General features: G+C 41.6%; 1 protein-coding gene across 1 annotated transcript in view; it reads left to right on the forward strand.

Moving 5' to 3' along the window:
* The window catches only part of LOC126210436 (alpha-(1,6)-fucosyltransferase), a 190,040-nt gene that overhangs the window by 127,791 nt on the left and 36,289 nt on the right, over positions 1–25,960 (forward strand). Inside the window, exon 8 of the mRNA XM_049939671.1 lies at positions 400–637. Within this exon, the coding sequence (XP_049795628.1) occupies positions 400–637 (238 nt within the window). The remainder of the gene's footprint in view (positions 1–399; positions 638–25,960) is intronic.

Raw genomic sequence — 25,960 nt, forward strand, 5'->3', positions numbered from 1 at the left:
TTCTGTATCTTGTATTTAACTGCATTGCTCTGTCCTTGATATTTTACGTCAATCACATTTTTAAACAGACATTTCAATACCAGTTTTTTCTGATGTATTGAAAAGAACATCAATTTGTTCTGTTGCTGTTTCGTATTATTCTGTCATTGTGGCTGTATCAGTTGCAAAGATAAACATTCTATTTCCATAGTATCAATGCTTAAATTTTTAAACAGATTCTGGCCTTTAATTCCTTGTGCCTTTTTTTGTATACGTTACATTTTTTTTTACATGTTATGTGTTGTTATATAATTGCCATCATTATTTAAATAAACTGTGATGAAGGAGCTCCACATATGAAATCTGATCCAATGTAAGAGATATGACAGTTTCTGGTAAACAATGTCTTGTTTCCCGTAGGCAAGTCACACACACAAGTGGTGGAGCTGCCCATTGTGGACTCACTGTCCCCGCGGCCGCCCTACCTGCCGCTGGCCATCCCCCGAGACCTGGCACCCCGCCTCGCCCGCTTGCACGGTGACCCCCCGGTCTGGTGGGTGGGACAGTTCCTCAAGTTCCTGCTGCGTCCGCAGGAGGGTACTGCTCGCATGCTGCACGAAGCCGCTGACCGCCTCAGCTTCGTCAAGCCCATTGTTGGGTGAGTTGCAAAGTTTGAGAGTAGTCTGGCAGCCACACTTTTAGTTTATGCATACCATTCGACTAAGTCAGTTTAGCAGAGAAATCTCATCTTGTGTTTGTGCTTTAGCAATGTGAAACATAGTGATGTGGAGCACTTCCATTTGCTTTGTTATCACTTTCCTACTGAATAAATGCTTGATTCACATTCGGGAGGACAACTGTTCAATCCCGTGTCCGGCCATCTTGATTTAGGTTTTCCGTGATTTCCCTAAACCGCTCCAGGTAAATGCCAGGTTGGTTTCTTTGAAAGGGTACGGCCGACTTCCTTCCCCGTCCTTCCTTAATCCGATGACCTCACTGTTTGGCCTCTTCCACCCACCCCCATCAACAAAAAAAAAAAAAAAAAAATTATATATATTGAAATATGTCTGCTTGTGTCTGTATACGTGTGGATGGATATGTGTGTGTGTGCGCGAGTGTATACCTGTCCTTTTTTCCCCCTAAGGTAAGTCTTTCCGCTCCCGGGATTGGAATGACTCCTTACCCTCTCCCTTAAAACCCACATCCTTTCGTCTTTCCCTCTCCTTCCCCCTCTTTCCTGATGAGGCAACAGTTTGTTGCGAAAGCTTGAATTTTGTGTGTATGTTTGTGTTTGTTTGTGTGTCTGTCGACCTGCCAGCACTTTCATTTGGTAAGTCACATCATCTTTGTTTATATATATAACAGAGGGAAACATTCCACGTGGAAAAAATATATCTAAAAAGAAAGAAAGTGATGAGACTTACCAAACAAAAGCGCTGGCAGGTCGATAGACACACAAACAAACACAAACATACACACAAAATTCTAGCTTTCGCAACAAACGGTTGCTTCGTCAGGAAAGAGGGAAGGAGAGGGAAAGATGAAAGGAGGTGGGTTTTAAGGGAGAGGGTAAGGAGTCATTCCAATCCCAGGAGCGGAAAGACTTACCTTAGGGGGAAAAAAGGACGGGTATACACTCGCACACACACACATATCCATCCGCATATACACAGACACAAGCAGACATTTGTAAAGGCAAAGAGTTTGGGCACTTGTGAGATGTGTGTGTGTGTGTGTGTGTGTGTGTGTGTGTGTGTGTGTGTGTGTGTGTGTGTGTGTGTGTGTGTGTGTGTGTGTGTGTGCGCGCGCGCGCATTGTAGCTGGTTACCAAGCTCCCACAGAACGTATCTCTGCCTACGTAGATCAACATCTTCAACCCATTACATGCAGTCTCCCATCCTTCATCAAAGACACCAACCACTTTCTCGAACGCCTGGAATCCTTACCCAATCTGTCACCCCCGGAAACCATCCTTGTAACCATTGATGCCACTTCCTTATACGCGCACACACATCCATCTGCACATACACAGACACAAGGAGACATTTGTAAAGGCAAAGAGTTTGGGCAGAGATGTCAGTCAAGGCGGAAGTGAAGAGGCAAAGATGTTGTTGAATGGCAGGTGAGGTATGAGTGGCGGCAACTTGAAATTACCGGAGATTGAGGCCTGGTGGATAACGGGAAGAGAGGATATATTGAAGGGCAAGTTCCCATCTCCGGAGTTCGGATAGGTTGGTGTTAGTGGGAAGTATCCAGATAACCCGGACGGTGTAACACTGTGCCAAGATGTGCTGGCCGTGCACCAAGGCATGTTTAGCCACAGGGTGATCCTCATTACCAACAAACACTGTCTGCCTGTGTCCATTCATGCGAATGGACAGTTTGTTGCTGGTCATTCCCACATAGAAAGCGTCACAGTGTAGGCAGGTCAGTTGGTAAATCATGTGGGTGCTTTCACATGTGGCTCTGCCTTTGATCGTGTACAACTTCCGGGTTACAGGACTGGAGTATGTGGTGGTGGGAGGGTGCATGGGACAGGTTTTACACCGGGGGCGGTTACTAGGGTAGGAGCCAGAGGGTAGGGAAGGTGGTTTGGGGATTTCATAGGGATGAACCAAGAGGTTACGAAGGTTAGGTGGACAGCGGAAAGACACTCTTGGTGGAGTGGGGAGGATATCATGAAGGATGGATCTCATTTCGGGGCAGGATTTGAGGAAGTCATATCCCTGCTGGAGAGCCACATTCAGAGTCTGATCCAGTCCCGGGAAGTATCCTGTCACAAGTGGGGCACTTTTGGGGTTCTTCTGTGTGAGGTTCTGGGTTTGAGAGGATACCATGTCAACCTCACACCATCCCTACAACGACCCCATTAAATTTTATTTACATTCCCTCCGCAAAGATGCCTTCACCCTAGCCAGATTATGCTCCCATATTTTATTTACTCAGGCTTGTCTGACATTTAGCATTACCCCCAAAGGCCCCACACTTAAAGTTCCCATCTCTGGCTGTAATCCTTCTTTCCATCAGTCCCTATACCAATTCAAAACTGCACAATCCATAGCCCTCACCCTCCTAATCCTTGACCTATACATCGACTCAGCCAATGAACACACCCGTCAACTCCTATCCCTAATCAAAGTCCTCAGTCTTTCCTCTCCCACATCCACACCAGCTGTTCATAGCATCCTCCTACAGGCCAACCGCAAATTAGAACAGCATGCCACCCTCCACCTCAAAAAACTGTCCAATCTCCTGGTTTCCCACCTCCGGAAAGGCAACTCACTCACCCTCCACAACCTTTCCAACAAACCTCAACCTCCTCTCATTGCACACAGACCCAGTCTCTCCCATCTACTCAATCTCCCACTTCCAGCTCCACTCCCCCCTACACCTCAAAATTCTAGCCAACACAATGTGGAACCACAACACCCCAATTCAGTAGTTAACCTTTCCTCCAAACCTCTCTCTCCCAATCCGAAACCTCTGTCCTATCCAAAGGCCTCACCTTCAGCCCCACTCCCAAATTCAACCAAACTGCCCTTGTCAAAGATTTACTGTCCTACACTCGTAGTCTCTGCTGGAAATATCATTTTGCCACGAAGATAAATAATCCTGATCCCACTCCTAATGATCCAACTCCCCAAGACACTATCCAAATTGAACACTGCCTGGAACAGTTCCGTCCTCCATCACAGCGGGACCCACCTCCTCTTCCTCAAAGTCACCCCCTCCAAACCATCCAGGAATTCCTCACTTCCAGCCTTGCCTCTCAATCTTTCTTGAAAAACCTTAATCCTACTCCCAACATCACCACAGCCGAAGCCCAGGCTATCCGTGATCTGAAAGCTGACCGATCCATCATCATTCTTCCGGCTGACAAGGGTTCCACGACCGTGGTACTTGATCGTCGGGAGTATGTGACTGAGGGACTGCGTCAGCTTTCAGACAACAGGACATACAAAGTGTGCCAAGGTAATCCCATTCCTGACGTACAGGCAGAGCCTCAAGGAATCCTCAGGACCTTAGGCCCCCTACAAAACCTTTCACCTGACTCCATCAACCTTCTGACCCCACAGACACCTCGCACTCCTACCTTCTTCCTAAAAGTCACAAACCCAAACATCCCAGCCGCCCCATTGTAGCTGGTTACCAAGCTCCCACAGAACGTATCTCTGCCTACGTAGATCAACATCTTCAACCTATTACATGCAGTCTCCCATCCTTCATCAAAGACACCAACCACTTTCTCGAACGCCTGGAATCCTTACCCAATCTGTCACCCCCGGAAACCATCCTTGTAACCATTGATGCCACTTCCTTATACACAAATATTCCGCACGTCCAGGGCCTCGCTGCGATGGAGCATTTCCTTTCACGCCGATCACCTGCCACCCTACCTAAAACCTCTTTCCTCATTACCTTGGCCAGCTTCATCCTGACCCACAACTTCACTTTTAAGGCCAGACATACCAACAATTAAAGGGAACAGCCATGGGTACCAGGATGGCCCCCTCGTATGCCAACCTATTTATGGGTCGCTTAGAGGAAGCCTTCTTGGTTACCCAAGCCTGCCAACCCAAAGTTTGGTACAGATTTATTGATGACATCTTCATGATCTGGACTCACAGTGAAGAAGAACTCCAGAATTTCCTCTCCAACCTCAACTCCTTTGGTTCCATCAGATTCACCTGGTCCTACTCCAAATCCCATGCCACTTTCCTTGACGTTGACCTCCATCTGTCCAATGGCCAGCTTCACACATCCGTCCACATCAAACCCACCAACAAGCAACAGTACCTGCATTATGACAGCTGCCACCCATTCCACATCAAACGGTCCCTTCCCTACAGCCTAGGTCTTCGTGGCAAACGAATCTGCTCCAGTCCTGAATCCCTGAACCATTACACCAACAACCTGAAAACAGCTTTCGCATCCCGCAACTACCCTCCTGACCTGTACAGAAGCAAATAACGAGAGCCACTTCCTCATCCCCTCAAACCCAGAACCTCTCACAGAAGAACCCCAAAAGTGCCCCACTTGTGACAGGATATTTCCCGGGACTGGATCAGACTCTGAATGTGGCTCTCCAGCAGGGATACGACTTCCTCAAATCCTGCCCCGAAATGAGATCCATCCTTCATGATATCCTCCCCACTCCACCAAGAGTGTCTTTCCGCCGTCCACCTAACCTTCGTAACCTCTTGGTTCATCCCTCTGAAATCCCCAAACCACCTTCCCTACCCTCTGGCTCCTACCCTTGTAACCGCCCCCGGTGTAAAACCTGTCCCATGCACCCTCCCACCACCGCCACCTACTCCAGTCCTGTAACCCGGAAGTTGTACACGATCAAAGGCAGAGCCACGTGTGAAAGCACCCACGTGATTTACCAACTGACCTGCCTACACTGTGATGCATTCTATGTGGGAATGACCAACAACAAACTGTCCATTCGCATGAATGGACACAGACAGACAGTGTTTGTTGGTAATGAGGATCACCCTGTGGCTAAACATGCCTTGGAGCACGGCCAGCACATCTTGGCACAGTGTTACACCGTCCGGGTTATCTGGATACTTCCCACTAACACCAACCTATCCGAACTCCGGAGATGGGAACTTTCCCTTCAATATATCCTCTCTTCCCGTTATCCACCAGGCCTCAATCTCCGCTAATTTCAAGTTGCCGCCACTCGTACCTCACCTGCCATTCAACAACATCTTTGCCTCTGCACTTCCGCCTCGACTGACATCTCTGCCCAAACTCTTTGTCTTTAAATATGTCTGCTTGTGTCTGTATATGTGTGGATGGATATGTGTGTGTGCGCGCGAGTGTATACCTGTCCTTTTTTCCCCCTAAGGTAAGTCTTTCTGCTCCCGGTATTGGAATGACTCCTTACCCTCTCCCTTAAAACCCACATCCTTTCATCTTTCCCTCTCCTTCCCTCTTTCCTGACGAAGCAACCGGGGGTTGCGAAAGCTCGAAATTTTGTGTGTGTGTTTTTTATTGTGCCTATCTACCAGCACTTTCCCGTTTGGTAAGTCATGGAATCTCTGTTTTTAATCATTTTTCCCATGTGGAATGTTTCTTTATATATATATATATATATATATATATATATATATATATATATATATATATATATATATATATATATAAATCCTTTCGTCTTTCCCTCTCCTTCCCTCTTTCCTGATGAGGCAACAGTTTGTTGCGAAAGCTTGAATTTTGTGTGTATATTTGTGTTTGTTTGTGTGTCTATCGACCTGCCAGCGCTTTTGTTTGGTAAGTCTCATCATCTTTCTTTTTATATATATATATATATATATATATATATATATATATATATATATATATATAGGGAAACATTCCACGTAGGAAAAATATATCTAAAAACAAAGATGATGTGACTTGCCAAATGAAAGTGCTGGCAGGTCGACAGACACACAAACGAACACAAACATACATACAAAATTCAAGCTAGGCAACAGTTTGTTGTCGACCTGCCAGCACTTTCATTTGGTAAGTCACATCATCTTTGTATATATATATATATATATATATATATATATATATATATATATATATAGGGAAACATTCCACGTGGTCTTTAAATATGTCTGCTTGTGTCTGTATGTGTGGATGGATATGTGTGTGTGTGCGAGTGTATACCTGTCCTTTTTTCCCCCTAAGGTAAGTCTTTCCACTCCCGGGATTGGAATGACTCCTTACCCTCTCCCTTAAAACCCACATCCTTTCATCTTTCCCTCTCCTTCCCTCTTTCCTGACGAGGCAACCGTTGGTTGCGAAAGCTAGAATTTTGTGTGTATGTTTGTGTTTGTTTGTGTGTCTATCGGCCTGCCAGCGCTTTCGTTCGGTAAGTCACCTCATCTTTGTTTATATATATATATATATATATATATATATATATATATATATATATATATTCTGTTTTATTTTCCTTCCTGTAATTCACTTCTGCACAACAATTAGGCAGCGTGTATCCAAACTCTCAGTCGATGTTTTTCAAATCCATATCATCGTCGTCTTCTTTGTATTCTTCCGGCAAGCTGATAGTATGTTTATCAACAATTTGCCTCAATTTCACCCAGTCCTTGATGTACTTCCTGTCTTTATACTGTTTACCAGTTATCTCCTCTAGGCTTCAGATCTCCCTTAATTTCTTGTCACTGTCATGGTCTTTTCCCATTAATTCTAATCATGTTAACCATAATTATGTTTTCAATATTAGAGAAAGAAATTTGCTACTCACCATATAGCGAAGATGCCGAGTCGCAGAACAAAAAGATTCACACAATTATAGCTTTAGAGAGAGAGAGAGAGAGAGAGAGAGAGAGAGAGAGAGACACACACTCACTCACTCTCTCTCTCTCTCTGCCTCTCATGCAAATGAAACTTCCACAAATGTTTGCAGTCTCACATCACTGAAACCCACTCACTCACTCACTCACTCACTCACTCACTCACTCTCTCTCTCTCTCTCTCTCTCTCTCTCTCTCTCTCTCTCATGCAAATGCAACTTCCACAAATGTTTGCAGTCTCAGATCACTGAAACCATACTGCGACCAGCAGCAGCAACAGTGCATAACGGGAGTGGCGACTGGGTGGTGTGGAGGCGGGGTAGTATGGTGAGGGTAGTGGACAGTGAAGTGCTGCAGTTTAGACGGAGGGGAAGCAGCATAAAGGAGGAAATAAATAGAAATTAAAGGACTGGGTGTGGCAGTGAAATGACGGCTGTGTAGTGCTGGAATGGGAACAGGGAGGGGGCTGGATGGGTGAGGACAGTGACTAACCGAGGGTTACAGGAACGTAGGATGTATTGCAGGGAAGTTCCAACCTGCGCAATTCAGAAAAGCTGGTGTTGGTGGGAAGGATCCATATGGCACAGGCTGTGAAGCAGTCATTGTGATGAGGGGTATCATGTTTGGCAGCGTGTTCAGCAACAGGGTGGTCCACTTGTTTTTTGGCCACAGTTTGTCGGTGGCCATTCATGCGGACAGACAGCTTGTTGGTTGTTAGGCCTACATAGAATGCAGCACAGTGGTTGCAGCTTAGCTTGTAAATCACATGACTGGTTTCACCGGCAGCCCTGCCTTTGATGGGACTGCAGAAGTGTGTGCGTGCATATTGCTGACAAAGGCCTTAATGGCCGAAAGCTGTAATTGTGTGAATCTTTTTGTTGTGCCTTCGTGACTCAGCATCTCCGCTATATGGTGAGTAGCAACTTTCCTTCTCTAATATTGTTACATTACATCCTGGATATTCAATTGTTTAATAATTATGTTTTCCTGATTCCTGTGGTATAATTAGCTGTGGTAGGGAATCTTTATTCTAAAGAGAATATGGTATTTAAAACATAGTAGCATTGTGTGCTGTAAACATTTCAACCTCACTAGTGGCTCTTTGCTGGCTTGTAAATTAAGTTTCCTGATTATAGAAATGTTTCTTCTTCTTTCTTTTTCCCGTTGGGTTCATCTAAAGACCACATGCCTATTTCAATGCTTCCCCCCTTTGTTCATCTTCTTCCTCCTGTATTCTTTCATCTTCTTGCTATGTTCCCTTTTTTCTCCTCAGACCATTTTTGTCTTCTTTTCCCTCCTGCCTTGGAATCCTTCCAGTTTGAACACTTTCTTCTTACAAAACTCTCTGTTGCATCTTCTTCACTTATGTTGTTTCTTTCCCAACTTCTTGAATCCAGGCTATTGTTGTCCCAGAGGTATTTAAAAATCTATTTGAACAACAACCGGTTAGCCATTCTGTATAAATGCCCAAAAATTAACAGTTGCCTCTTCCATAGCATTTCAGTTATGTTTTCTGTTTAGTGATGTACTTCTTAATTTCCATGCCTCTGTATTTCTTAGCGGACCAAGTTCTTCTCGAATGATTCTTCTTTCTAAGACTTCAAGTTTGTGTAATTTGTAACTGAATACTAAATACTCACTTGCATAAAGGCATTCTGATTTTGCTACTGTGCTGTAGCGCTGCATTTTCAGATTTTTAGGCAGATACCTTTTGTTGTAAATGTTCCTGCTTACACCATATTCCCTCTCCATTGTATGTACACTCTTCTACAGCGAAATTTTCTAAGCCCTTCTCTTGAATCATCTCTCCCAAATATTTAAATTTATTAACCATCATTATCTGTCCAATACCTGTTACTAGGATTTCTGGAGCATTATTTATGTTTCTCATAAATTCTGTTTTTGTAGAAAAAACTCTTAAACCTGGTTTGTTGGCTATTTCTTCTAAGAGATCAATCTGTATTATTGCATTTGTGAGGTTTTTCTGAAAGAATGACAAAATCATCCACTAATGGTAAGCAGTGAATTTCAATACCTTTGTTCCTACTAAAATCAGTGAAAAAAGTCTTGACCGTGGTAGTTATTGTATGAAAGTGACTGCTTTTGACAGTTTTCAGGCAGCACTGTGGAAGATACAAAACGTGCTAGTTACATAAGGAAGTCAGTGACTTAAAGTAATCTATACATATTAAAATCGAAGAGTCGTTACCCATCAGCTGAAGTTGACAATGCGTGTAACGGTCAGTTGACGTCAGTCACTGAAACTGCTGCTGTTGGCTAGTCAGCCTTGCATTATATAGGTCTGGTGAGGGCGTGTTTGTTCTGTATGACGTCAGCATCAGCCAGTGAGGAACGATTTACATAAATTATGCATCATTTGAAGATGCAGTTCATCCAAAGTGAAGAATTACAAAAAGTAGTGCCTATAGGACAGGACAGAAAGTTAAAAATAGTGAGTAATACAATAAGATTATTTCTCTTATTTCTTGTAGTACCATCTGGCAGCAATATTTTATGAAACTAGTATAAAATATTAATAGCATTGGCTATTTAATCAATAGTGTGTGTGAACGGAGTAAACAAATATAAAAATAATCATCATCTATGATAATTATACAGTAATTAAACTGTGCGCTGAATAACACAAAATTTAGTGGGATATTGGTGCACTCTTCTGACCTGAACTTCCTATATATGGATGCCATTGCTATGGAGACGTAGTAGTAAGATGGTCAGCAAGTATCAAAGATGTATACCATGAATGCTATCCGTAACTGAAAATACGTATACTTATTATGTTGTCGTGAATTTATTAACAAAATGTTGACATGAGTGACTATTCTAGCATTTTTCTAGTTTTATTATTTGACCATATGCTCTTTTATAACCATATTTTATACACCGACGTAATTTCTCGACAGATATGGTCTATGGGTTTCCAAGTGTATTGTTCTTTTGTGAAAAAATAGTGCTGTATTAAACAACATGATCTGCATTCCAGTTTTATTATGTGATTACACTATTTTATAATCATATTTTATATGTTGATGTAATTTCACCACAAATTGGCTTCCAGGTATTAGTGTTGTCTTGTAAAAAAAGGTTTGTATTACCAGTATGACTAACTTTTTGCTGCCAACTTATAGTAAAAACTGTACTGGTGCCACTTCAGAATACACCATCCTGATTGTATTTGACAGCTGCGATCAACCTCAGTTGTTATGGTAACACATGGTGTCCATGGTATACATCTTTAATACTTACTGGCCATCTTACGATGACGTCTCCCCGGCAACTATGTCTGTACATAGCAAGTTCAGGCCAGAAGAGTGCACCAATGTTCCACTAAATTTCGTATTATTCATATTACTGTATAATTATCATGGATGGTACTACAAGAAATAATCTTATTACATTACTCACTATTTTTAACTTTCTGTTTTGTTACATAGGCACTGTTTTTTGTAATTACTCACTTTTAGACAAACTGTATCTTCAAATGATATGTAATTTATGTAAATCATTCCTCATTCGCTGACGTCATATAGAACAAACGCACCCTCTCCAAATCTATATAATGCAAGACTGCCTAGCCAACTGTAGCAGTTTCAGCGGCTGACTGTTTCACGCATCAACTTCATCTGATGGGTAATGACTCTTTAATACATATAAATTACTTTGTCACTGACTTCCATATGTAACCAGCACATTTTGTACAATTCGCAGTGCTGTCTGAAGATGGCTTAAGCCTAGGCAGAAACCGATGATTTTAATAAAATACCCATCATGATCAAGACTGTTTTATCACTGATTTTTATATAGATTGTAAGATCACTACTTCCCCAAAAATGTTACAAAAAAATTTTGTTGTTAGTCCCCAAGTTTATGTTGTTTTTCTTTCCATTCTCTTAGTACTTTCTCTAGGATGCAGCTGAAGAGGAATGGAGGGAAGGCTGTCACCTCACCTACACCTGTTTTTATTTTGAATGCCCCAGATATTTAACCCTGAAACTTTACATTTGATTTGGTATCTGTGAGCATTTCACAAATGTTTGCTAGTTTAGATTTAATGCCAAATTCTCGGATCACTTTATCTAGTATTTCCCTGTTAACTGAATCAAACACTTTTTCAAAATCTATAAATGTTGCAGCTATGTCTTCAGAGTTTGAAAGTGTTATGGATTATCTACTCTGATAGTCTCCCAAATGGCTATGAAGTGTTGCTTCTACCGTGTTTAGTAAAACTGTTGAACATATTTCATAAGCCACTGGCAACAGAGCTATACCTCTGTATTTTTTACATCATCCTTATTACCTTTCTTGTGCAAAGGATGAAAGTAGCCACCTTCCAGTCTTATGGAGTCTTTTCAGTTTCCCATATTTCTTGAAACATGATCTGAAAATTAATTACAATTTTTTGTTGAGACCGTATTATAAGTTCAACTGTAATACAGTCTTCTCCACTGGCTTTGTTGTTTTTTAAGGTATTTGTTGCTTTATTAATTTCTTCAGCTGTAGGTAGTGGATCTGCTTCTGCATTTTCATGAAGGTTTAGAAATTCTACCTTACAGTTCAGGAGTTCTCCAAAGTACTTTCTTAGTATTTCACAGTTCTGGATAGTACTTAGGCCTATTACCATTTTCATCTCTGAAGCAAATAATTGGAGCTTGGTAGCCCATTAGATGATTTTTAAACATCTGATAGAAATTCCGGGAGTTATTTCTGCAACTACTTTTTCACAGGTTTCATTCCACCACACGTTATTCTTAATTTTGATTGATCAAATACATTCTTTGCTGCCGTGTTGATTTATTTGTATAATTCTTCCCATTTCCCTGATTTAGCTATTTTAATTTCTTCTTGAAACTGTTGTATTGCCTCTTTTGTGATGTTCATCCTGTCTGATTAAATGTAACACAGTTTTTGCCTTCTTTTTTTTGTTTTTATTAGGGAGAAGTTTCAGTTTAATGTTAGTCAGGTAACGATCAGAGACAAGTTTCCTGTTACCTTCACGATTTCTTTAATATTGCTTTGAGACATAGCCATGTGATGTAACTGGAACGTCACATGATTTTTCTTTTCTTGGCAATTTTTTGAAGGAAATTGACATCAACTGAAATGTTATATAAAGATTTTTTGTTCATTCTTTTATGAGCTGGATATTCTCCTACTGTTTTTCGAAAAGTTTTCTTCCCCCTCCCTATTTGTGCATTAATATCTGCCACTAGTATCACAACATTTGATTTTGAAATTTTGTCTTCTAAAAGTTCCCAGAATGTTTCTACTTTACTCAGATTTTTCTTACTATCGTCATTAATTAAGCGTGGCAATTAACAAAGGTATAGTGTTTATTTTGCATTTCACAGTCAGAAGAGTGAGTCTTCCTGAACTGAATTTGAAATCTGTAATGTTATCCACAAAATTTTTGTGAACATAGAAGGCAATACCAAGTATTTGCAAGGCTTTCATAGTTTTTATTGCGGGTTTACCTGTAAAAATTGTGTGGTTTTTGGTTTATGTAACATTTTCATCCAAAAATCTTGTACTGCTAAAATTTGTATTTCATGCTTATCTAAGAGAATTTCAAGTTTGTTCTGATTACTTATTTTTAGTAATGAGTTCACATTCAAGGTGCTTGTGAAGAATTTCCTTTTGAACTTGATTTCAAAAGGATACCAAGGATGCTCCAACTTATCCTTACTGCAGACGTTGGCACACCGCAGAACCCTGATGTATTCTGCAATTGAAATTGTATATTGTACGTGGTAGGAAATGTTTCATTTTAGCTAACTACTTTAAAAAAAGAAGTACTTTTAAAAGGCATATGAGCTACTGAGCAGTAATTACAATTATATTAGTGCGAGATGTATGAATAACCCTGTTTAAGTTATCTAACCAGTAAATGCTGCAGAGTGGGGGATTGTCAAACGGCATCGTTAGTACCAGGAAGAAAATGCTTTGTATACTATTGGCAAGCAGTTTGTGGGGTGTGAATAGCATTTTTTACCCACAGAACTGAAATTTGTTTAGGCTTGGTAAGCTTGAACTCCCCATAAGGACAACATGGCAGCAAATTAATATTTTTTTGTATCAGCTGTAGCTGTTTGTGTTCTAGCCTCTGGACAGTCATCCACTGATGTGTTCTATAGTGAATAAATGCCAATAAAAGGCAAAGTCTGTTGAGCTGTTGTTCATGGAAAAATCACTACTGTGCACAAAGAACTCTAGAATCATTATAAGTTGAAAGCGGGTACAGTGATGATGCAAAGACAAACTTTTCAAGGAAGAATTTTGTGCTTTGCAAAATCTGAGAACAAACACATGTACAGTGCAATTTATTGTCAACAAGCAGGGAAGTGAATTTCAGCTATTCACTTAGTGTTGGAGAGATTAAATTGATTTACAAGTTTAAAAAAAAGGAAATATACACAGTTATTATTCATCATCAGCTCTCTTGTTGTCATTGTCATATTGTGTTTAAGAAGACCACAGAAAATAAAATGCCATGACTCTGACAAGACTAGAGAAATGGAATTAGTAAGCTTATGACTAACAATGAACTTGCTATTGTAAGGTGTCTTGTGTGGCTCTACATACAGATAGCTGGACCTTTGACACATCCGCAACAGAAAAGTATTTTTGGAGATGCCAGTCATACCTCTGGTTACTGAAGAGTTCAGTAGCTGGAAAGGCAACAGTCTCAGTAATTGAGTGATCTGGCCAACATGACTTTGCTATGTCAATTGAAAGCAAGGAAGAGCTATAATTGTTATTTTTGCTGAGGACATGCAGCTCTACTGTATAAATTAATGACAACAGCATCCTCTTGGATAAAATATTCCCTCATGTAGATCTTCAGGTGGGGTCAACGTCCTTGTGAGAACCCATCAGGGAGAAACAAAACTGGCATTCTGTGGGTCAGAGTGTCAATTTTCAGATCCCTTAATGTGGTAGATAGATCAGAGAATTTAAAAAGAGATTTGGGTAAGTTAAATTTAGATACAGCAGGGATTAGTGAAGTGTGGTGGCTGGGAGAACGAGGCTTTTGGTCTGGTAAATATGGGGTTATACGTACAAAATAGTAATAAGAAAATAGGTATGCAGGTAAGCTGCTACAAACAGCATAAGGGATGCATTGGCTTAGCCAAGATAGACAGAGAACCAACACTTACCACAGTAGCACAAGTTAAAAGCCAACTTGCTCTGCATATGAAGAGATTGAAGAAATCATCCAGGTAGGTAAGAGAGATAAAATTGTAATTGTGATGGGTGACTGGATTTTAGTTGGAGAAAAAAAGAAGTTAAAGAAAAGTAATAGGATAACCTGGATTGGGGGAAAGGAATGAAAGGGGAAGCCTGCTGAGAAAATTCTGTACATAGTGTGATTTAGTCATTGCAAACAATTGCTTTATGAATCATAAAAGAAGGATGTGTGCCTGGAATGTTTCAGATAGATTAGAAAATGGTAAGACAGAGAATTCAGAACTAGATTCAAACCTGCTAAACATACTCAGAGGATATGTGGACTCCAACCACAGTTTAGTTATTATGAACATCAGATTAAAAGCAAAGAAATTGCAAACTGGCAAAGAAATTGCTGAAGGGTAGAAAATTAAAGAGATAGGATCTGTGTGTATTGAAAGAGCCAGGCATTTTTACAGTTTGCAATGACTGAATGAAATGGAGAAAGGAGTTCAATAGAAGGTACAAGGGTAGTTTTCAGAGAGGAAACAGTGAAGGCTATGCAGGGACAAATAGGTAGAAAGGCCAGATTCAGTAGGAATCCTTTGGTTACACACAAGGTATTGAATTTAACTGATGGAAGGAAAAATATAAAAATGTAGTGAATGAAGCAGGCAAAGTGAATAATGATGTCTAAAAACGGAGATTGGTGGGAAGTGTGAACTGGTAAAGCAGGAATGTGTAGTGTATGAAGAGAAGAGGAAGTATATGGTGATTTGAGAGATATGACACGACGAGAATAATTTGACAGAGCACTGAAAGACCTAAGCCAAAACAAGACTCCTAAAGTATATGACATCATAATTATTGAGATCTTTGGAGAGCCAGCCATGACAAAACTATTCGGCTTGGTGTACCAGCAATGTGAGATAGCAGTTCCGAAAAGGGCAGGTGCTGACAAGTCGAACGTCTCTGAGCTCGCAATTTAATGAGTCGTGGATCCAAAATACAGACTCAATTTGTTTACAGAAGTATGGAAAAACTGGTAGAATCTGAACTTGGGGGAGATCAGTTTGTGTTCTGGTCCACAATGTTATTCAGCTTGTACAATGAGTAATCTCTGAAGGAAAATAAGAAGAAATGTGGAAAGGGAATTAACAGTTCACGGGAAAGAAATTAATGGTTTCAGGTTTGGCAACAACCTTGTAATTCTGTGATAGCCAGCTAAGAACTTTGAAGATCAGTTATAGGGAATGGATAGTGTCTTGAATAGAGGTTAGATGAACATCTAAGCATTTTGAAAAGTTGTTGAAATAAATCTGGCATTGGTGAGGGCATTAGCTTATGAAATTACACACTTAACAAAGTAGTTAATAGGTTTTGCTTTTTTGGCTGCAAAATAATGATGAGGACCGAAACAGAAAAGATATAAAATACAGACTGGCAATAGCAAGAAAAGCACACCTGAAAAGAGAAATCTGTTAGCAACGAATATAAAATTAAAAGTTAGCCATTCTATTCTTGGAGGTATTCATCTGGAGAGTAGCCTCCCCCTCTACCTCCCCCCTCTCTCTCTCTGCCCCCCCCCCCTCCCCCCCTCTCCAGATTGGTTTGATGCAGCCGACCACAAATTCCTCCCTTGCACCAACCTCCTCGTTTTAGGGTAACACATGCGCACTCTGTTCTCTATTATTCGTTGGGTGTACTACAATCTCTGTCTCCTCCTACAGCTCCTGCAGTATTTACCCTCAACAGTTCACCCTAGTACCATGAAGGTTAATCCCTTGTCCTATCATCCTGCCCCTTCTTCTTCTTGTCAGTGTTTTACATATGTTTTTGTTCACCGATTCTGCAGAGGACCACCTTCATAAGCAGCTGGAAGTCACCCTTACTACTGTCAAACCATTGGCAGCTGCTGTGAATCGGTGTGTTGGAAGGGCTCCGAAGAGTTGTGTACGTGTGATACCGGTACCAGAGGTACTGTCCTCTCTCATGGACCCTGTTTCTTCTACAAAAAGTACAGGATGTGTCATTACTCGTCCACTTGACTGTGAGTGGCATGTGAATGATAGATCTAGGGGCCCTGTAAAGGGTGGATGGGGACCAGAGTGTTGTACTGATCCCAGTAACCAACAAGTCTGAGGTGCTGTCCTTCAGTGAAACTGAAACTGAGCCAGTGGGACTCAGTTTACCTGTTTTGGAGAAACCTATATTGTCCAGTGTCAGGAGGAAGCAAACACAAAAGGGTTTGTGTCTATTAATCATTAGTAGTTCAAACATATGGCGAATGATGGTACCCCTTAGGGAATTGGCAGCAAAGGATACCAGGTGCACTCACTGTGTATGCCTGGGGGCCTCATTTCACATTTTGAAGAGGCTATCCAGCAGCCATTCGTGGAACAGGGTGCAACCAACTGCAGATTGGGGCACATGTTGGAACAACTGATGCCTGTCATCTGTGATCTGAGGTTACTCTAGTGACTGGCAGAGAGGGTTGAGAAGACTAGCATTGCACATGGAGTTTCAGTGAAGATCACAATTTGGAGCATTGTCTCCAGAACTAATAGTGGCCCCCTTGGTTTTGAGTCAAGAGGAAATACTGAAACAGAGACCTTGAAGGTTCTGCGACAAGCTAGACTACCACTTCTGGGACTTGTGCCACAAGGTTGAGAACTGTAGGGTCCCCCTAAATGGGTCAGGTGTGCACTACACATCAGAGGCTGCTACTCAGGTAGCTGAGTGTGTGTGGGGTGCACACAAGGGTTTTTTAGATTAGGCAACACTCCATCCAGTCTAGATGACAACAGCTGCAGGAAACCCAGAAGTATCAGTTTAAGATTGAAAGAAATGCCTCCCACAGGTGAGAGTATTAAAATACTAATGGTAAACTGTCGAAGCATTTGCAACAAAGTGCCAGAGATTGAAGTGCTCATGGAAAACAGTGAAGCTCACATAATACTAAGTACAGAAAGCTGGTTGAAACCTCAAATTGATAGCAGTTAGTATGGGAAAAATTTAAGTGTGTATTGAAAGGAAAGACAAATGGGGTATGGAGGTGGTGTATTTGTCACAGTAGACAAGAAACTTGAATCAACCCATGTAGGTGAGAGATTGTTTTGGGAGGACTCTGTATCAGGACTAGGCATAAAATGATAACTGGATCCTTCTATCACATCCCAGACTTGTCTCCTTATGTAACTGAAAACTTTAGAAAAAACCTCAGCTCACTTGTTAAGTTCCCCAGTCATACTGTAATCATTGGTGGAGACTTTAATCATCCAACAACTACTTGGGAAAATTACAGTTTTGTTAGTGGCGTGTGTGATAAGATTTCCTATGAAACTTTACAGCCTACCTACGACGGATAGGTAGGAACCCCACTGGCAACAAATAGACCTGACCTCTTTGAAGACATTCACACCGAAACTGGTACCAGTGACCATGAGGCAGTTGTGGCAACAATTATAACCAAAGTACAAAGGATAACTAAAACAAGTAGAAAGATATATATGCTCAGTAACCAGAGAAATAATCCATAGTGTCATATCTCAGTGAGTAACTTCAAAATTTCAGCATAGGCAGGAGCATGTAAAGGAACTCTGCCTCTAGTTTAAAAGAATAATTGACAATACACAGGATAGTTATGTACCCAATAGAACAGTTAATAATGGGTGGGAACCTCCATGGTGTCCAGTCACTGTGATGAAACTTCTAAAATAACAAAGATAACCACGTAATAGATGTAAAGCAAAACATAGTTTCGTAGATAGAGAAATGCTGAAAAAAATGTGTTTGGTTGTCAAGAGAGCACTGCATCATGCCTTCAATGACTACTATATCAGAGTATTGTTCAACGACCTTTCACAAAGTCCAAAGAAATTCTGCTCATGTGTGAAACTGTTAGTGGCACAAAAGTTAGTTTCCAGTCACTCACAAAAGAGACAAGAACTGAAACTGAGGGCAATAGCACAAAAGCTGAAATGCTTAACTTCGTTTTCAAATGTCATTTACAATGGAAAACCCAGGAGAATTGTCCCAATTTAATCCTCGTACCACTGAAAAGATAAATGAAAAAAATATCTGTGTCAGTGACGTTTGAGAAATAGCTGAAATCATTAAAATTGAACAAAGCTCCGGGGCCCAATGGGATCCCTATCAGATTCTATTCTGAATTTGTGACTGAGTTAGCCCATCTTCCAACTATAATCTGCTGTAGGTCCCTCAAACAAAACTGTGCCCAGTTCTTGGAAAAAGACACAGGTCACACCCGTCAACAAGAAGGGCAGTAGACGTCATCCGTGAAACCACACCATTGACATCAATTTGTTGCAGAATCTTAGAACACATTTTGAGCCAAACAAACATGAATGTACCTCATTATCATTTGAATTTGCAGCTCCTTGTGTTTACCATGTTTGCAGTTAAAAGTGTTGGTTGTAAGGTCCACCAGTTATGCAAAACAGCATTTTTTCAAGTTCCCAAACATGTTTCAGAGACACATTCCATTGAAACATTGCTATGAGACAACGATGCTACTCAGCTGACAACCCGTGAAGACTTCATATACACTTGTGTATTATTTATTACAGGTAGATTGTCATCTGCAACCAAACGATGTTGTTGAGAAATTTTGTTGGGAGTTAAACTAAAATTACGTTTTAGAGCATAAAAGATATGTTGTCGCCATATTTCGTGCCTATATTCGTTTTCACTTACATTTTTGTGTGGCAAGCCCTTTTATTCTCAGCCTCATGGTGAGGTGTTGTGAAACACCCTTGAATATAACATGTATTTTCACAAATAGGTCATAAAAACAGTTTGCATTTCACCAAAACACACTGTGATTGTGGTTGTTGTGTGTCCCAGCCCAGTTAATGTTCATTTGTTCACCAGGGAGTTTGGCACCAAATTTGAATTTTGTTTACATTTTATCTTTGTGTGTGTGTGTTTTTTTCTGTACTCTTCTTAGCTGTTTGTGTTGTCTTTTTTTTGTAAAGTTCCTTTAATGTGTTAAATAGTGTGCCCTTGCAGAGTGTAGTGTATTCATTTATGACCTTTTTGCTTTCTGTATGTGGAAGTTTTCTACAATGGTCATTTTGCTGTATGGGCTGTGGCTGGGTTTTAGTATTTTTAAGTCTGTTTCTATTGTAGTTGTCGGTGTGCTATTAGGTGGTCAGCAAATGTGCTATGGGAGCAGTTGTTTTTTTAACATTGATGTGATGCTTGAGCAGGTGACTACAACAATTGTTTCTGCGAAAGAAAACACGATCCCTCGCTCTGTACGGTGCCTCCGGCGTAAGGCAGTCCCTTGGTGGTCACCAGAAGTCGCTGAAACAATTAAGGAGCATTGGCAAGCTCTACAGCGACATAAGCAGCACCCTTTCCTGGAGCACCTCATAGCCTTTAAACGGCTCTATTCCCGCATTCGCCAACTTATCAAACAACAGAAGCAGGAGTGTTAGGAGAGATATGTCTTTGACTGTTGGGTGCCGTACATCAGCTTCCCAAGTCTGGGCAAAGATCAAGCGCCTCTTCGGGTACCAGACCTCAACAGATGTTCCCATAAATGGAGTGTTATCTACCAACGCAAATGCAATTGCTGAGCACTTTGCTCGAGCCTCTGCATCGAAGAATTACCCTCCAGCCTTTCGCACTCTCAAACATCGGCTGGAAGGGAACGTCCTCTCATACACTGCATGCCACAGTGAATCTTATAACGCCCCATTTACAGAGTGGGAGCTCCTCAGTGCCCTTGAACATTGTCCCGACACAGCTCCTGAGCCTGATCGGATCCACAGCCAGATGATTAAACATCTCTCATCTGACTACAAGCGACATCTCTTCATCACCTTCAATTGGATCTGGTGCGATGGCGTCTTTCCATCATAATGGTGGGAGAGCACCATCTTTCCGGTGCTCAAAGCCAGTAAAAACCCACTTGATGTAAATAGCTATCGGTCCATCAGCCTCACAAACATTCTTTGTAAGCTGTTGGGACATATGGTATGTCGGCAGTTGGGTTGGGTCCTGGAGTCACGTGGCCTACTGGCACCATGTCAGGGCGGCTCCCGGCAGGGTCACTTTACCACTGACAATCTTGTGTTCCTCGAGTCTGCCATCCGAACAGCCTTTCCCATATGGCAGCACCTGGTTTCTGTCTTTTTTGACTTACATAAAGCATAGGACACGACCTGGTGACATCATATCCTTGCCACATTGCATGAGTGGGGGGTCTCCGAGGCCTGATCCCATTTTTATTCAGAATTTCCTGTCGCTTCATAGTTTCTGTGTCCAAGTTGGCACCTCCCATAGTTCCCCCATATCCAGGAGAATGGGGTTCCGCAGGGCTTCGTATTGAGTGTATCTCTATTTTTAGTGGCCATTAACGGTCTAGCAGCAGCTGTCAGGCCCTCCGTCTCACCTTCTCTCTATGCAGACTTCTGCATTTCGTACCGGTGTTTCTGAGCGGCGCCATCCACAAGGCATGGTCATGGACTCTAACCCACAGCTTCCAGTTTTCAGCTGCAAAGTCATGTGTCATACTGTTTATCTGGACCCAGAACTTCACCTTCATGGTGATCCACTCACTATAGTGGAGACATATTGATTCTTAGTACTGGTTTTCCCTGAGCAACACCAATTGGAGTGCAGATCACTCTACACTTGTGGCTCTACAGAGCCCTTGTCAAATTCCAAATTGACTTTGGGAGTGTGGTTTATGGTTCAGTATTGCATTTACTCGACCCTGTGCACCGCTGCAGGGTTTGACTGACAACTGGAGCTTTTAGGACGAAACCGGTGACCAGTGTACTGTTGGAGGCTGGGGTCCCTCCATTGCAAAACAGACGTGCACAACTGCTTGCCAGTTACGTAGCACACATTCATAGTTCTCTGAAGCATCCGAATTACTGTCTCATTTTCCTGCCCGTGGCAGTCCATCTCTCACATCGGCAGCCCGGGTCGGAGCCAACGATAGAGGTTCACGTGCAGTCCCTTCTCTCCGAAATGGAGTCCTTCCCTTCACCACCTCTCCTTGCGGTCTGCTCACATACACCTCCATGGTGTACGCCTTGGCCACAGCTTTGTTTGGACCTTTCTTGTGGCCCTAAGGACTCCGTTAGTCCTGCGGCTCTCCACTGTCACTTCCTGTCAGTTCCTGATGTGTTCCGGGGCTCTGAAGTGGTTTACAGCGACGGATCAATTGCTGATTGTTGTGTTGGCTTTGCCTACGTTCACAGTGGCCATATTGAACAGCATTCCTTACCCGATGTATGCAGTGTATTCACTGCAGAACTGGTGGCCATTTCTTGTGCACTATAGTGTCTCCGTTCATGCCCTGGGGAGTATTATCTTTTATGTACTGACACCTTGAACAGCCTGAAAACTGTTGACCAGTGCTACCATCATCCTTTGGTAGCGTCCATCCAGGAATCCATCTATGCCCTGGAATGATCCAGTCATGCAGTGGTGTTCGTCTGGACCCCTGGTCACGTCTGAATCCCAGGAAATGAACTTGTTGACAGGCTGGCCACACAGGCTACATGGAAACCACTTCTTAAGATGGGCCTGCGTTCGTTATTACGCCGCAATGTTCTTCAGCTTTGGGAGACAGATGTGGTAGATTTTTTTGTGTGTTTGTCTATTTTTTGTTTGTCTGTTGTCGATGTATTGTGCTTGCAGTAAAAGGTCGTAACAATGTCATAAAATTGTCTCTGATAGTGCTGTTAAAAGAATTACTGTTTGTTGCGCATATGAAGAGTCTTGGGAGAGATGGCTGGATATTTTTAGCAACTATTCATACATGAGATTGAGATTGCAGGTTTGAGTGCTGTTGTCCACGTCTCTTCCCATGTATCTAAAACAGTTCTGCTATTTCAGTACTTCGAAAAATACTAATAAAGGTCATGACGCTCACCTTTGTTCTCATGAAATAATAACGGTTTATTGTGTCTCTTGTACAATTCTCCACTTAACATCAGAAGAAGCGAACAGAAAACTCTAGTTACCCTTAGTTACGAGTAAACCACAGAGAAAGTAATATTCCGAGTCATCGATATAATTATCATAGAGTCTCTCAGATAACGTCTTTGCCACTTAGCTTTCTCACAGTCGCACAGAGTGGCAAAATCTAAGTACCACAACAAACTGCGAGCCATTAAAGGGACCACAAATGTGTGGAAGTCCTCGATGAGGGCCTCTCGCAGGGACTCCATGGTTCTCTGCCAGCTCCGCATTGGCCATGCCTGGGTGACCCACGGCTACCTACTGCACTGTGAAGACCTGCCTGAGAGTCGGTGTGGCGCCCAGTTGACAGTGGCCCATATTCTTCTGATCTGTCTTTCTTTGGCTGCCCTGTGGCTTTATCTTCGGTTGCCGGACTCGATATCATTTATTTTAGCAGACAATGCCTCATCGGCTGATTTGGTTTTACGTTTCATCCTTGAGGGTGGGTTTTATCATTCGATCTGAGTTTTAGCGCATGTCCTTCACCCTAGTGCTTTTAGGGGGGAGGTTTTAATGTGTTACAGGGTGGCCGGCTTTTCCTTTTTATTTTCGTGGTCAGCCAGCCACTCTAATGTGCGTCCTTGTTCTACTCCCTTCTAACTGTTTCTTGCATCTCTGTTGTTTTCTTGTCCTTTTGTTCCTTTTAGTGTTCGTTGCCTTTTCTTCGTTCTTGTGGTCTTTCCTTTCTTTCTGTTTTGTGTTGTATGTCTCATCTGTCTTATTCTCACACTTGTGGCATTGTTTTATGAGGAACAAGGGACCGATGACCTCGTAGTTTGGTCCCCCCCGCCAACCAACCCACCTTTGGCTCAGTTTTTTTTTTAATTTCAGCATGTGCCATTGTTCTTTTAGAACACTTCCTTTAATTTGTCATCAGAGCCTATGAAGTTAAATAGTGAGACCTGCAGCAGCAAGACGGTGCTTAGAGGTAAGAGATTTTTATTTCTTATCCAAGTATTTGGTCATGTTTGTAGCATTCTGTAAGTTGAAGTTTTTTTGAATCCGATAGTTCTTTGAACGTCTCGGTGCTTTACTAGGCATGGTTCGATTGGAAGTGGTGTGATATTGCTTTCCTCCGACTTACCCAACCTGATATAGGGAACCCACAGTTTAACGTGAACTCCAAACTAGAGCCCTGCAGGTGTGTGTCCCATCTGAGTGGCTTGCATGTAGATGCTGTGCTCAGGAGAGAGCACAAATACACTTTTCATAGGTTGGCATGAAGTTTGCCAAAGGTGACAGATATTCTTATAAAGATGCTTAACTTCAGCATATTTTAGCCAGTCTGGAAATGATCCACTGATACAAATAACTGAAGATAGAACTCATCTGGCATGGACACCCTTGGGTTAACTTTGTTGATACGTTATCACACCAACTAGAATAACAGATTTTAAGAATTTTATAATGGATGGTACTTCTGTGGGAGATGTGAGTGTCATTTCCATTTTACTGGAGTTATTTTTAAAGACTGGTCTCAGATACTCAAGTGCACTGTTCCTGGACCTGATAACCACAGACGGTTAATAACAGAAACAAAGTAATTGTTTGAAAGGTTTGCAACACTATATGCACTTGGTATCAATGTCTCATATATTTTTAGAGCTATCTGTTCCTCTTCCTTTTTGGGCCCACCTTTCTCTGTCTTCACTATATCCCATGCAGTTTTCGTTTTGTTGCTTGATGTAATTATCTTTTTCTCATAATAAAGCTGCTTTGATTTCTGGATTACTTGCTATAATATTTTGCAGTATTCTTTGTAATGCTTACAACGGTAACATCAGAGCTGTTCCTAGACAGTAGAAACAGTCTCCTTTTTGTCCCACATGATATCTTTATTCCTTGTGTAATCCATGGTTTATTTTGTGACTTCTGTTTGATTTGAGTTCTTTAGGGGAAAACAATTTTCAAAAGCAGAAGTAACATTATTAATGACTGACTTATATTTTCCATTTGAGTCAGAAGTATTGTAAACATCTATCCAGTCTTTAAGTGATGAATAAGACATTGCTGCAATAATTGCAGACTGCAGTTGTTTACTCGCATAGAAGCAAGTTGAATCAAAAAAAGGATGAAGGGACAAGTGTCAAGAGAGAGTAGGGAAGCAGAAATACCCCATTGGTAAGCACTGTGCCAGCTTTCTTCCATAGATGACGATGATAGAATGATATGTAAAGAGGGATTGAGAGAAAGAGACATGAAATGAGTACCATATTACAATTGGAACTAGAAGAAAAGGAGATTGTGGGGTGGGGATTGAAATGAAAAAAATTAATTAATGCAACCAAACAATGGAAAATCCAGGATGGAATGTAACAATATTCTCACCATGCAGCAGAGATGCTCGGTCGCAGATAGACACAATAAAAAGAAAAAGGCCTTATGGGCCGAAAGCTTTATTTGTGACAGTCTTCTTGTTGTGCCTATCTGCAACTCAGCATCTCCACTATATGGTGAGTGGCAACTTTCCTTTTCATAATATAATTGATTAAAGAAATATTCACCATGCACCAACAACTTGTAAGCTGTACTATTAATTAATAATAATAATGAAAAAACAGAGGGAAGGTTGTTTGTTAACAGGGTTTAAACACAGGTGGCTGTCAGAATGTGAGGCCATATTGGAGGGCAGATTCCCACTTGCAGAGTTCAGGTTCAGAAAACCTAGTATTTGATAAGGTGATCTGTATGTACTGCGTGGTGCACTCTAGTCTCTGTAGAGCAAGCTCAGCAACTGGGTACTGGGTGTTCTCAAGACAGACAGTCCTTCTGCGTCCATTATGTTCTCAGCCAGTTTGATGGCAGTCATTCCTGTACAAAACATCTTGCAGTGAACAACTGTAAGTTGGTAAACAACCTGTGTTGTTTCAAAAATTGCTTTGCCTTTGATGTCGTTGGATTTATCAGTGGTGGGACCTGAGAAGGTGGTAGTGGGTGGGGTGTCCAGTGCAGGTTTTACAGTGGGAACAATTGCTGTGGTAGGGATAATGGTCTGTGAATGTCGTGCTGTTTGTTATGGAGGTTAGCAGAGCATAGACCTGTGGGAGAGGATCTCATGTCAGAGTGTGACTTGAGAAAGTTTTAGCATTGGCAGAGTGACATATAGAGGCTTTCAAAGCCTGGGTTCTGCACAGTGATGGGGAAGGTCTTCAGAGTTTTCTTACACATTTGCCACAGATGGCAATGCTGTAGGGAAGAGAATGTTTGATGCAGAAGCTTTCAAACTGTAGGTATTGTTGCTTATTAGTTTGTTTTTATTTGGACTGTGCATTGTGAGTCGTCTTTAGTGAAGTCGAGGTAAATGTCAGGGAAGGAATGAAGTGGAGGTGACTTTGGATTTGTGTAAGGAACTGGTGAATTTGAGTTAGGAGAATCAGTTAAGCTATTGTACAAAGTGGAAGACATGATCTTTGCGAATCCAGACCAAGGTATTCCTTTCTTATGTTGCTCACGAAAAGATTGGCATCATCTTGGTT

This window comes from Schistocerca nitens, chromosome 10 (assembly GCF_023898315.1).
Source record: "Schistocerca nitens isolate TAMUIC-IGC-003100 chromosome 10, iqSchNite1.1, whole genome shotgun sequence".
Taxonomy (NCBI): domain Eukaryota; kingdom Metazoa; phylum Arthropoda; class Insecta; order Orthoptera; family Acrididae; genus Schistocerca; species Schistocerca nitens.